The sequence below is a fragment of the Pelobates fuscus genome, chromosome 6, assembly GCF_036172605.1.
Source record: "Pelobates fuscus isolate aPelFus1 chromosome 6, aPelFus1.pri, whole genome shotgun sequence".
Lineage (NCBI taxonomy): Eukaryota > Metazoa > Chordata > Amphibia > Anura > Pelobatidae > Pelobates > Pelobates fuscus.
Window position 1 is genome coordinate 43,011,676 of NC_086322.1, and position 15,312 is coordinate 43,026,987.

Genomic DNA, 15,312 nt, shown 5'->3' on the forward strand with positions numbered 1-15,312 from the left:
AAACATTTGCTAACTTCCAATCTTCTAGGACTACTCCTGTTAACAATGATTGGTTAAATAAATCTGTTAATGGTTTTTCTAGTACACCACTAAGCTATTTTAATAACTTTGGGTGTATTCCATCAGGTCCCATTGACTTATTTGTCTTTACTTTTGACAGTTGAAATAGAACCTCTTCCTCTGTAAACCCACATGTAATAAATGACTAATTTGTCCTTTTTAATTTCCTTCATTTTCATCTGTAAATACTGAACAAAAATATTCATTGAGGCAGTCAGCTAGACCTTTATCCTTATCTTACTAATCCTTGTTTTAATTTCCTTTTCTCATTTATGTATCTAAAAAAATGTGTTGTCCCCTTTTTTACTGGCTGTGCTATTTTCTCTTCTGTGTGTGATTTGGAAGCTCTTATAACTTGCTAAGCCTCTTTCTGCCTAATCTTATAGATCATTGTGTCTTCCTCACTCTGTTTTTTTTTTTTTATAATTACTAGATAATAACTTTTTGTTTTTTTACTATTTTGGCCACATCTGCAGAGTACCACAGTGGCTTGTTGAATTTTTTGCTTTTACTGACAAGCCTAATGCAATATCCTGTTGCCTTCAGAAGTGCAACTTTTAAATAATCCTATCTTTCTTGGACTCCATTTAAATTGCTCCAGTCTGACAATGACTCCCTTACACATATTCTAATTTTAGAAAAGTCTGTTTTTTTAAGTCTAAAACTTTTGTTTTTGTGTGGTGTGACTCAGTCACTGTTCTTATATTAAACCACACTGACTGATGATCACTGGATCCTAAACTTTCACCTACAGTAATATCTGATACCAAATCTCCATTTGGTAACACTAAATCTTGTATGGTCTTTTTACGGGTTGGCTCCTCAATGACTTGTTTTAGAGACAATCCCAGTAGGGAGTTTAGAATATGTGTGCTCCTGGCACAAGCAGCTATTTTTGTTTTCCAATTCACATCAGGAAGATTAAAGTCACCCATGATGATAACTTCCAACTTCATTGTCATTTAAAAAATTTCCTCAACTAGTAGATTATCTAACTCTTCTATTTGTCCTGGGGGCCTATAAATCACACCTAGTCGAGTTACTGTGTGATTACCAAATTCTTAGCTCAAACGAACTCTATGTTCGCCTCACTAACTTTTTCACTAACTTTTATTAGGCTAGATTTTATGCTATCCTTCACATACAGGGCCTTTCTTGCATTCCCTGTCTTCCCTGTCTTTTCTATGTAAAGAGTAGCCTGGTATTGCTTTATATAGGAAGCACCTCTAGTGGCCATTTGACTGATTGCCACAGGAGCTGTTACTAGGCAGCAATGTAAACTGCCTCCACTCATTTGGCTTAAAGTCACCAAGACCAATTCATCTCAATTAAGTGGCCTGAGTGCAGTTGCCTTGTAGTTTTAACCCTATATACACCTTGAATTGGAACAGATTCCTGCAGTTGATGCCTCTTGGACGAGGTCACAGGAAGGGGAGAGGGCAAGGAAATTCAAAATATGCAAACTGAAAAAAAAACCTCTAAGTCAGCTATTTTTTACATTCAGATACTCTGGCCTTAAGTTTGAATTTAACTTTAAGTTTTCACTTTGGTGAATAACCTTGATTGTGTTTAGAATTTAAATTATATCAAATAAAAATGTTCACAACATGTGTCTCTGTGAAGCTCAATATTTAACCCCTTAAGGACACATGACGGAAATATTCCGTCATGATTCCCTTTTATTCCAGAAGTTTGGTCCTTAAGGGGTTTAGGGTTTAAGAAGAACATTCCATAAACGACATGTCAGAATCTTGAAACATTTAAGAAATTTACTTGAAATAACAAAGCTGAAAATATCCAATGTATAGATATTTTCAGCTGTATATTTATATTCTGTTGCCAACTCACCATAATTTACTTTTTTAGTAATGAAATGCTTCAATTATCAAGCCCAATGCTCTGTGTTACTGGTTTCCTACACTTGTTCTCCTCCACTAATTTTCAGCACATCATCGATTAGTTTGCATTTTTTCTCCTCAGGTGACTGATCTTAGAAAGACGTATTTTCTCTTAGATACAGAAATGAGTGACTGCTACATAAACAAAACCGACGCCTTCCTTCTAGGTTTTTGTACAGCAGTTGATACAAATGAGTCAGTGTGGTGGACTTTCAGTAAAGGAACCAAGTTAGAAATCAAACGTAAGTACCTATTTACCAACTAAATACTGTATATTTTTATTAATCCCTGTTTGCTAGCTTTGTTTTGAGAGAATGCTAAAATTGTGTCTAATATTGAGCTTTTCTTTTACATGTCAACATAATTTGCTTTTAATACACAAGACTATAAGATTGAGTCTAGAGGTATATAATATACAGTAAATCAAGGATCAACTGCTTGTTCCATGTGACAAAATATGTGACTTATATATGCGGCCAATTTAGCTCACTTTATTTCCCATCAGTATAATAAGATTATAAATATTGTACCTACATATATGTATCTATATACATAGATACTGAAAGCTAAAAACACTAAGTATATGTAAGAACACTGCAGTATTACAAAAGTATCCATTTCTTACCTGTTTTGTATGTTCTTTTATATCAAACTAAATTGCGTCAAAAAGTACACTGACATTTTGTGAGCAAGGAGTAATAATATTGTAATATCACAGTTTCGGATTGCATAAATTCCAGCATGTTTCTCATCAGACATTAAAACATCTCCTTGATCAATCTGTTAGGTTAGGTGATTTTCCAAAAGATTATTCAATGCGTACCCCTTCATTACATCAGTATTTTACAAAGCTAGTAATAACAAATGTAGAAGTTAAAATAATAACAAAAAAAAATGGTTAATAACAAATGTAATAACAAATGTATCTGGCACACTTTCATAGTTAGGGTTTTTGTACTACGAGTATATGGGAAGTAAGTGCTGTGGTTCACTTTTGGTGGTGGAACCAAGGTAGAAATCAAACGTAAGTACATCTAATTCAGTGTTGTATTCATCAAATTTTTGACTTTTCCTTCTATTCTTTTGCTGTTTTATTTAGTGTAACATATTTTCTTCTTTCTCTGTTTGTATGTGCTTATTATGTGAATAAACTCTAAATTGTTTCCCGGTTAACTATATCACTCCTAGATCAATCTTTATTGTCAGGTGATTTTTAAGTAGACTGTTTATCTTGTATTCTTTACTTCCATCAGTATTTTACAAATCTACTAATAATAAATGTACCCGGCACATTTAGACAGTTAGGGTTTTTGTACTACGAGTACATAGGAAGTAAGTGCTGTGGTACACTTTTGGTGCTGGAACCAAGGTAGAAATCAAACGTAAGTACATCTAATTCAATGTTCTATTCATCAAATATTTGAAATTTTCATCTGTTCTTTTTCTCTGTTTTCATTAATTTTATACCTTTCTTTCTCTGTTTTTATGTATTTTATATAAAACTCTTTTACCGCGTAAAATGCATTGGCATTTTATAAGGAAAGAATGATAATATTGTTTTCTATAGATTTAACTTTAAAGACTATAAAATAGAACATTTACAGGCTTTAGGGGTGCAGGTTTTTATATCACATGTACATAACAAGTAAGCAGTGTTGACCACTTTCAATAAAGGAACCAAGTTAGAAATTAAACGTAAGTACATCTTGAAGACTATTTTATCTGTTTAAATGTTTTCAGATGTGGTTTTCTAATTTATTTGAAATAAAAATCAAGTATGTGTGGTTTATGCACTTACCTGAAGATCATGCAACTTAGAAAAAAAATATTGCAGTAAAATAGTTAAGTTAAAGACTTTCTCGTAAATCAAAAAGCATATTTTTTTTCATTTTTTACTATTTTAGCTTAGATTTTAAAAATCCATCATCAACGTGCCAAAGTAACTGATTGAATAAGCTCTAAAATATTTCACATTTAACTATATCTCCTAGATCAATCTTTATTGTCAGGTGATTTTTGAATAGACTAATCCTTTTGCATTCTTTACTTCCATCACTATTTTACAAATCTAGTAATAGAAAAAATGTACCCAACACATTTAGATAGTTAAGGTTTTTGTACTATGAGTATATGGGAAATAAGGGCTGTGGGACACTTTTGGTGGAGGAACCAAGTTAGAAATAAAACGTAAGTACATCTAATTCAGTGTTTTATTCCTCAAATATTTGACTTTTTCTTCTATACATTTACTGTTTTAGTTAGTGTGATGTATTTTCTTATTTCTCTGTTTGTGCTTTTTTATAAAACTCCATTACAATTACATCCTAAACTATCTAATTCAATGTTGTAATCATCAATATTTTTCTTTAATTTTTGTTCTTTTTTTTTTTTTTTAGATACTGGTATTCATTTGTGTCCAAAATTCAATATGACATGGACCAAATCTTACCTTATTTTATATATTTTTTTATATATTGATTTCTTCTGTAGGATTTGTTAAATTACATTTGTTGCCTTTTTATAACTAAGGCCTCGATTCAATATTTTTGAACAAGCGTTTCAAATGATTTAATATTTTTGGATAAACTTTCAAAATGACTTTAAAAAACAATGTAATATTTTAAAAAATTGTATACTCATATTTTTTTTATATTCATATATATTGTGTTTTAATAATTTGCTAAAAATCATTTAAAAAGTTTATTTAAAAATATTCAGTCATATGAAATGCGTATTAAAAAATTATTAAATTGAGACCTATATTAGAAAATCAGTTAGGGTGCTAAACAATGCTGTAGAGTATTTGTAAGGAAGTCTAACTGCAATGTGCCATAGTGGTTTGTCTTTGGAACGTGATCTAAAATGTGGATGAAAAAGTAAGTCGAATTAAAAGCAGTTTTACCAATAAGCATTTAAGTCCAAAAAAACATGTGAAATTCACTTGTCATAGCTTTATAATTGTGATTAAAAATGTATATATATATATATATATATATATATATATATATATATATATATATATATATATATACATTTTAATTCTCATTGTATATTTTAAAAATATACATATATTTTAAATATACTTATTGTATATTTTAGAACCTTAAAATGCAACTAAGAAAACAACTGATACAGGGAGAACTAAAGAAAACAAATTAGGTTATACAATATATTACTATGTTTTTAATAATTCAGATAAAAACAATTAGATAAGCCACAAAGACATTGCAGCCCAGATTTCTCAAAGTAAATACTTAAGACAAGCTGTGAGTTTAACTTAATTGGAAAAAATATAAAATTGTTTATAAACCCAATTAAATATACTTAATTTTTCAGGCTATTAACTTTAAAACTGTGCTTTAAAACTCCCATTTGTGCCAACTACATCAAAGGATTGCCACGGTTAAGAGCCCCCCATTGTTTAAAATACTATTCACGTAGTGGTTTAGCCCAAAATTTCAGCATTGAAATAAAATATCTTAATCAGATGAATGTAATATTTTACCCAGTCATTTAAAATGTATGTTACATATCGGTTATCAGCATTTATTAAAGACTGATCTAGAAAATACACATACGTTTATTAACAAAACTCACAGTTTAGTTAATAAACATATGTGTATTTGCTATATCAGTCTATCAGTAATAAATGCTTTACTGACTTGTTCTTCACTAGAACATTGCACACCTGCTATTCAGGTCATGCTTTACAAGCTATGAAATGAGAACCACTATATTCATTCTATTTCTAGAATCCCCAGCTCTGTAACAGGTGTGTACAATTATCTTATTACTGTTATCCGTGGAGGGGATTTTCACAACTTGTTAAAACACACTAACCAGGTTTTCTAACTACACTTTGTTTTCCTGCATAGGCTGTAGGAGAGTTATGATGCTGGACCTTCTACAAGGCCAAACACAACATGTGAAATTGAGTCTAAAAATAACTGAAGTCCTATGTTTAGCCATCATAGCTGTAGAATGTACCACTTACATACAATAGGATCAAAAGGGAGGTTGGCTAATTGTAGTTTTACTGTTTATAACAGTCTTTGCTAGTTTTCAGGTTGCGTTATCTATTACATCCTATGCTAACAATATAACTTAAAGTGTTTAGCTATATCTTAAATAATAGAGTCATAATCTTAGAATTGTGTCCACAGTCTCTAGATAAAGAAAGAACAATATCCCACTGCATAGTTTCAAAAATGAAATGATGAAACAAGTCTTTTTTGCAGCCTCTTACTCCCAGGCAACCACTTAACTGTAACTCTCTAAATTTACAGCTGAAAGTATATATAATATCAAAGTATTCAATCTGAACATGTAAATTTAACTAATTATCATAGACATCTTGGGTAATGCATGATCTTTAATAATTATTATTATGATTAATATTTATAAGTCGCCAACAAATTCCACTGCGCTGTTTAATGGGTGGACTAAAAGACACGTAATTGTAATCAGACGAGTTGGACTTATTGAGTGGTTGAGGGCCCTGCTCAATGAGCTTACATGCTAAAGGGTCATTCAATAATGGTGGCTTAGCACTACAGCTGATGCAGACTACAGATTACAGAAGCAAAGCCACATGTCTGAGCATTATAGGAACCATCATTTACAACATAGAGTATAAAAATACCCATCAGTTATACTATGGTAGTTGTGCTAGTTAGCACTTTGTCCCAGAATTTTTAAGGGTTTTACTTTCATAGATGTGTCAGTTTGTCTCAGCATTATGGTTAGAGTCAGCTAATTCATTCAATGATTAAATAATTGAAGTGAAAAAAGTGCACAATATATGATAGAAATGGGAAATAAATATAAATTATGCAATTTTCTGGGTGTCCAAAAAGAACATTTTTTTTATACTTATAGGTTTATATACTAAACAGAATTTGGAGAACTGAAAAAATATCTTTCTTTGTACAAAATAAGCCATTTATGAAATTCCATTCGCATTTCTCAATAATTCTCAATTTAATAAACACATCGATTAGAGTCACACCATCCTTGAAATGTTTCATGCTTTTCATTGTTTTTATGTATATGTTGTCTGCCTCTTAGCTTATCAATGCTATCAATATATGTTTACATTCCTTTGTCATGCATAACCATATCCTAACTTTGTTTTGTCTTTTATTAATTTTATAGGAGCAGAGGATGCTAAACCATCAGTCTCTATATTCGGTCCCTCAGAGGAACAGAAGGCAACAGGAAAAGCAAGCATTGTGTGCTTGGTCAGTGACTACTACCCAAGAGATGCCAAAGTGCAATGGAAGGTAGACAATCAGGTGAAGTCTTCAGAAGTGGCTACAAGTGATGAGACAGCAGATGATAAGAGCTTGTTCAGTAGAAGCAGCATTCTGACTCTATCTTCAAGTGAATATAGTAGTCATGAAACTTTCGCTTGTGAGATAACACATAAAACATTATCAACACCACTGATCACAAGCTTCAAGAAATCAGAGTGCTAAATGTGATAGATTCAGAAAGTTCAATTCGTACGACTTATTTCTAGAAATTCTTTTTATTTTCTTTCTTTTTGCTATTTAAATATCCACGTACATCATCATCTCATGAATGACCCTGCGCACTCAGTTCATGTGCAATGCAAGACAGGTTGAGATTGTCCTGTAACAAGTTGCAGCAAACATTGTCACAGTTGTTCGCAATGTTCTATATTATTGTAAAGCTTTTGAAATTCAAGTCAAATATTTTTTTCATCTATCTATAGAGAAAATTAATAAAAAAATATTCTGCTTCATATTTACATTTGTCTTTTGTCTTTAATTAAGTGGTAAATCAGAGAGGAAAACAGACATTAGTAGTAGTGGTTTAATATAAAGATAAAAAAGGAGTTGGATTATCCCAAGTTTATACCTCAATAAATACAACACAAACTACCATCACTCTCAGATAGCTGCATGAGTTTACATATTCCAGAGTGTAAAAAAATATATGGTGTACATTGTCCCGAACCCCAGTGTTAAAATACATAATGGAAATTTTAATACCACTATATGCCAATAAAGTGTAAGCTTTTTCAGCCAACATCAAGGCAAATCTTTTAAGTAAGGTCTGTGAAGACATGTTTTTAAAATCCTGCAGATGTATACTGAATTGCATTCAGCCCAGAGGGAAATTTCTAATGACATAAAAAGTTTTTTTTAAACTTTGCTGAGTAACTAACTTTAAACAGGGAACATGTGGGAGTTAGGCCATAGTACTGTAACGAGGCTACTTGATACATGAGCAACCCAAAAAAACTGCATCTTAGTCTGGTGCTCATACTCCCATCAGCCAGCTACAATTCTTGCAAAATTTGGTATGTTCCAATATACGAAATCAAAACATTTTTTTTAGCTGTGCATTGACCCAAACTGAGATGTTTACACAAAAAACAGAACATTTTAGTACCACTATATGACCATAAATTTTAAGCGTAAGCCCCTCTGCTAAACATCAAAGATAAATCTCGTAGGTAAGCCCTAATTCCTTGGATTGTATTCAGGTTCATTATGATGTTTGCAGGTAAGCTTAATCTGTATGGCCATATGCTAATGCTAAACCTGGAATGTAAGACAGTGTGTTGCTATTTTGTTTTATTATTTTGTTCATACGTGCTTGTACATGTCACTAAAGCAAACTCAGCTCGTAGGACTACCATGCAACTTCAGGGGTACATTGAAAAATAATAAAAACAAATTAGCAATTTTAACACGCACTTATCATCAGTCATTTTCAGATTGCAACAAAAACTGGGAGAATGCTCCCCACCTGCCCAGCCTCCACTGGTTGCATGTGTAGTATTTGGTATCAAGTTCTTTCTGCCTATATAAATAATAAAATAATAATAATAACTATGAGCAAAACAGCAACAGCAATCTTCCAACCAATAGAGTATGGCTTTAGATGTTTTCACATGTAATTTGTGCATGTTAAAGGCATAAATTAGTTGAGTAGCTGCCAAACTCTAAAAATTGCTGAGCTCTCTTGCTGTGCAACTATCCGGCATGACAGTGAGGACCGCACCCCCATTGTTTCATTTTTATCCACCTTATAAATGTATGTCTGTAAATGCTACATGACTGTATTTTTGTGTGCTTCATATTATGTCTTGTTTACATCTGGCTTGTAATGCTACTTTATGTAACCTCAAATTAAATATGGGGTGCTGTTTAGGTTTGCCCAAAATGGAGCATTATCACCTAATTTTGCTGCTGTGAACAGTGAGACTTTGGGTTAACTGGTTTGGAAGAAACACAGACCCCAGACGATTTGTATTGTTTGTGTATTAAAAATCATTATGACACATGCTATTTAGCATGTAACTGACTTCCTGCCACATGGTTCATTATATCTTTTAATAGTGTGAGGGTTATTTGATGTGTTGGGCGTGAGAAAGAATCAGCAGGGTCAAAGCATCACCTAGAGTAAGTGGAATAAAGGAAACAGTTCCATGTCCCATTTGGTACCAAGTGAGTAAAAATTGTACCATGTAATACTAACCTATTCATTCAACTGGGAACTTTCTATTTTTTTTTTTGTCCTGCTTTTTTTATTTGAGAGGGAGAGAAAAGTGTCATTTTTTTTAGCATTCCTATACAGTACAAAAAAATTACAAAATTAATAAAAATGTTCAGCTAGGCCAAAATTCGTCATTGTGGCAATTCAGCTCATATGATTGTTCTCAATGCAAATGATTTGGAAAAAAACTATTTGGACAACAAAAAGGATACAAAAATACATATTATAAATATTATTTATATGTAAAATGTTTTAAAGCATTTTCCCACCATTTGAATCCCAAATCAAGAGAGAAGAAATACCCAACAGAGGGAAAAAAGAGCAGTAAAAACAATCTATATTTGTATATTATGGTTTAATTAAATAAATAATAAATATAGAGATTTTTTTTAAGGAAAGTTTTGATAGACAAAAAAAATTAAATCCCTTGTAACTTATATTTGAACAAACTTTTTCCTATGGAATTTTAATGTTGCCTGAATTTATATGGAAACAGCAGAAATATATCTCTGGGCAAAATATACAATTATTTATTAGTACAATCACAAACATTACAATGTTGCACTTCTTGAAAATCCGGTGCCCCAGCATCATTCCTCGGTGAGTGAGCCAACATTTTTTGAATTGTTTTGCCTGGGTCCCGTCAGGCACTGATTCTCCTGTCAAGCTGGCTGATATTGCATCCGGTTTCTGTAGAGCTGCAGAAGCTGGATGCAAATCATGTTAGCCATTCATTTGCTGAAAGCAGGGCCGGCGCGTCCATAAGGCGGCACAGGCGGCCGCCTTAGGGCGCACCGGCTCTGGGGGCGCAAAATTCCAGTGACCGGCAGGAGGGAAGTGCTCCCTCCTGCCTGGTCACCTCCTGGATCCCCGGAGCGGCGCTGAAGTTCATTAGGAGGCGCGAGGGAGCTCTCTGATCTCTCTGACCGGCTCCCTCGCGCGCCTTTTGCTGATGCTGCGGGAGCCGGAATATGACGTCATATTCCGGCTCCCGCGGCATCGGAAAACAGCCTGCGAGGGAGCCGGTCAGAGAGATCAGAGAGCTCCCTCGCCGCCTCCTAATCAACTTCAGCCGCACGCCTCCCAGCAGCCCCACTGGACCACCAATGAAAGACCCACGCCAGCACTCCAGGTAGGGAGGCTGGGTGGGAAATTTAAATTTAATTTAGATAATTAATTACTGTGTGTGTATGTGTGTGTGAGTGTGTATGTCAGTGTGTGTGTCTGTCAGTGTGTGTGTGTTCGAGTATGTGTGTGAGTGTGTGTGTGTCTGTCAGTGAGTGTGTGTGTGTCTGTCAGTGAGTGTGTGTGTGTCTGTCAGTGTGTGTGTGTGTGTCTGTCAGTGTGTGTGTGCATGTGAGTATGTGTGTCTGTCAGTGTGTGTGTGCATGTGAGTATGTGTGTCTGTCAGTGTGTGTGTGTTCGAGTATGTGTCTGTGAGTTTGTGTGTGAGTATGTATTTTTCTGTAAGCCTGTCTGTATGTATGTATCTGTATGACAGTATGCCTCTGTATGTATGTATGTGTCTGTATGTCTTGTACGTATGTTTCTGTATGCATGTATGTAACTGGATGTATGTTTGCCTCTGAATGTCTGTATATATGTCTCTGTATGCATGTATGTAACTGTATGCCTTTATGTCTCTGTATGTACGTATGTGTGTGTATCTGTACGCCTGTATGTCTTTGTATGCATGTTTCTGTATGTATGTATGTGTCTGTATGACGGTATGCCTCTGTATGTGTCTGTATGACGGTATGCCTCTGTATGTATGTATGTGTCTGCATGCCTGTATGTCTCTGTATGTATGTTTCTTTATGTCTGTATGTATGTGCCTGAATGTCTTTGTATGTATGTTTCTGTATGCCTGTCTGTATGTATGTGTCTGTATGACGGTATGCCTCTGTATGCATGTATGTCTTTATATGCCTGCATGTCTCTGTATGCATGTATATCTCTGCTTGTATGTCTCTGACTGTATGTGTCTGTATGTCTCTGTATGATTATTTCTGTCTTTGTATGACAGTGTACCTGTATGACTTTGACTGTGTGACTGAAAAATGATGCCTGTGGCTTGGGAGGAAAGACACACAGGTGAAGATGCATTTTTTTTTTTTAATGAGGGTTGGGGGCGCCAAAATGCATCTTCGCCTGTGTAACTAAAAATCCTAGCACCGGCCCTGGCTGAAAGAGTCATATGAGTGTGCTTATCCAATAAATGAAAGTATGTGCAAGGAATATGCACAGAATTGTCATTCAAGGCTGGCTAATAATGCTACCAGAGGTGGAACTACACCTCGGCAGCTAGCTTAAATATGTTAATATATTCTTGTTCATTGATCACGTCAAAACAATGAAAAGTAGGAAATTTTAAGATCTTCTTTGTTGGCATCTAATAGGCTGGAGCATGCTGACACAACAAAAAAAAAATTTCTGACATTACACAGAGTTATAAATAAGTAACATAGTCTTTTCCCCTCACATAATTATAATCCTATATCTATAGGCACTCAGTTCTCAGTTGTGTGAGTGTGTATATAATATCCCTATGTATATTGTTGCCACATTACCATAACATTATCCATAATACACTTCCATAATATATCGCACATTGCGGCCATGTTGCCACACGAAAATATACACGCACACATACAAACAGTGACATGTATATATACACTTGACAAGGTGACTTTGGCAATGTGATTGTGTGTGAGGGGTAAGTGTGGGGAGTAACTGTGACATGGTGACTGTGTATGAGGAGTTAGTGTGGGGGTGACTGTGAAATGGTGACTAAGTGTGAGGGGATAGTGTGAGGAGTGACTCACATGGTGACTATGTGTGAGTGGTGATGTGATATGGTTACTGTGTGTGAGTAGGTAGAGTGGGGGATGATGGAGTGTGAGTGTGGTGGAAGGGAGGTAACTGTGACAGGATGACTGAGTGTGTGGAGGAGGGGGATGATGTGATAGGATTACTAAGTGCATGTGTGAGAGAGGGGTGATGTGGCAGGGTGGCTGTGTGTTGGAGTAGGAGTTGATATATCCATGACTGTGCCTGCATTGCATATCTGTGCCTGTGTTTCTCTATGACTGTGAGCGCATGTGTGGGTGGAGCTGCTTGCAGTGTGTTGTGGGTCTGAGGGGCTGCTTGTAGTCTTGTTCCATGCATTGTGTTTACAGTGTTGTGTGTGAGGAGTGATTGTGTGAGTATGAGGGTTACTGTCTGTGGGGTGGTGCCTGTGCCTAAGGGTGCCTGAGTGTTTATGAGGGTGACTGTGGTAGGGTGGTTGTGACAGAGTGAGAGTGACAGGGTGACTGTAGCAGGGTGAGTGTGACAGTTTGACTTTGGCAATGTGATTGTGTGTGAGGGGGTAAGTGTGGGGAGTAACTATGACATGAAGACTATGTGTGAGTGGTAATGTGATATGGTTACTGTGTGTGAGTAGGTAGTGTGTGAGTGTGGTAGAAGAAAGGTGACTGTGACAGGATGACTGAGTGTGTGGAGGAGGGGGGTGATGTGATAGGACATTAAGTTCATGTGTTGGAGAGGGGTGATGTGACAGAGTGGCTGTGTGTTAGAGGAGGGGTTTATGTATCCATGCCTGTGCCTGCAATACATATCTGTGTCTGTGTTTCTCTGTGACAGTGGGCGTGGAGGGAGCTGCTTGCAGTGTGTTGTTGGTCTGAGGGACTGATTTTGGTCTTGTTTTGTGCATTGTGCTTACAGTGGGGTTATGTTGTGTGTGAGGAGTGATTGTGAGAGTATGAGGGTTACTGTCTATGAGGTGGTGCCTGTGCCTAAGGATGCCTGAGTGTTTGTGAGGATGACTGTGGTAGGGTTGTTATAGAGTGAGCGTGACAGGGTGACTGAGTGTGTGGAGGAGGGGGTGATTTGATAGGGTTACAAAGTGCATGTGTGGGAGAAAGGTGATGTAACAGGGTGGCTGTGTGTTGGAGGAACATGTTGTAACATGTTGAATGACTGTGTGTGGGGGAAGGGGTAATGTAACAGGATGACTGACTGTGAGTGTGGAACGGGGTGATGTGACAGGCTGACTGTGTGGGGGTAGATTGCATGTGGGGAGGCTGTATTTCCCCATACAGGGAGTGCAGAATTATTAGGCAAGTTGTATTTTTGAGGATTAATTTTATTATTGAACAACAACCATGTTCTCAATGAACGCAAAAAACTCATTGATATCAAAGCTGAATATTTTTGGAAGTAGTTTTTAGTTTGTTTTTAGTTTTAGCTATTTTAGGGGGATATCTGTGTGTGCAGGTGACTATTACTGTGCATAATTATTAGGCAACTTAACAAAAAACAAATATATACCCATTTCAATTATTTATTTTTACCAGTGAAACCAATATAACATCTCAACATTCACAAATATACATTTCTGACATTCAAAAACATAACAAAAACAAATCAGTGACCAATATAGCCACCTTTCTTTGCAAGGACACTCAAAAGCCTGCCATCCATGGATTCTGTCAGTGTTTTGATCTGTTCACCATCAACATTGCGTGCAGCAGCAACCACAGCCTCCCAGACACTGTTCAGAGAAGTGTACTGTTTTCCCTCCTTGTAAATCTCACATTTGATGATGGACCACAGGTTCTCAATGGGGTTCAGATCAGGTGAACAAGGAGGCCATGTCATTAGATTTTCTTCTTTTATACCCTTTCTTGCCAGCCACGCTGTGGAGTACTTGGACGTGTTTTTTTTTTTTTCAATGTCTTGTTTTTATTAAGGTTTTGTTACCATATAGTTATCAAACGGTAATGAGGGATACAGAAAAAAGAAATAGGGAGGGGTACATGAACATACATGGTCATATTATCTCATTGCAAAGTACACAGTAGACATTGATCATATTTAACAGAAAGAATATTAGCAGTTAAGTAGCATAGTTTATAACATACAGATCACACATTGTCCGCCAGAAACCATCTCCAAGTGGCTCTCTCGCTGTCATTTTATGTGCTATCAATTATTTAGAAATGATGGCTAATTTCTGACCTGTGGACTGTGTTTCGGTGTACTGCGTGCATGTTCATAGGTCGGGATGGAGGGGTAGCATAGTAGAGGGAGCAAACAGGGGGGTAACATATTAACCAAGTGTTTGTACAATATATCGCAAGTGGTGCGTGTCAATACCATGTGGTGCGCGTTTTGTGTTACTTGTCTGAGTGGTGGGGAGCGGATTAGACTCTCAGATGCTAGCCTGTGGAACCTTGGATATGAATGATGTCAATTGTCTGAGATTCGAAGTTTCGTTATTTCTGTGCGTGTCGTGTGCCAACTTTCCCAGTGTGTGGAGTAGGATTCCACTTGACCTTGTATCTTGTAGGCCATGCGCTCGTATGTGGCAATATTATCTAACCTATCCCATACCTCTAGTGGTTGTGGAGCACTCCTTTTCTTCCAGTGACATGCTATGCTGGTTTTAGCTGCAGTTAAAATATGCAGGAGTACATGTTTGGCTTTGTCTATTAACAATTCCGGGGACAGGTGTAGGAGGAAGCATTCTGGCGTAAATGGGATTTTGCGGTGGGTAATCAGTTTAATAGCCTCTCCTATTAGTCTCCAAAAGCCTTTTAGTGCGGGACATGTCCAGAATATGTGTGCCATATCTCCCCTGGGGGCATCACATCTCCAGCAGGTAGATGGTGATGTCTTATACATGATAGACAACTTGGCCGGCACCAGGTACCATCGCATAAGTATTTTACAGTAGGCTTCCCAATGTGCTAGGCTGTGGGACACTTTCCTGGTTGTCTGTATTGCTTGTAGCCATATTGGCGTCGGGATGCTAACTTCG

The 15,312-nt window shown here is 36.1% G+C and overlaps 1 gene segment (V, D, J or C); it reads left to right on the forward strand.

Moving 5' to 3' along the window:
- Window positions 1-7,731, forward strand: part of LOC134614151 (Ig kappa chain V region Mem5-like) — a 48,845-nt gene extending 41,114 nt beyond the window's left edge. The window contains 2 exon segments of the V gene segment in view: window positions 3,292-3,340; window positions 7,113-7,731. Of these exon segments, the coding sequence occupies window positions 3,292-3,340; window positions 7,113-7,435 (372 nt within the window).
- The last annotated feature ends 7,581 nt before the right edge of the window (window positions 7,732-15,312 follow it).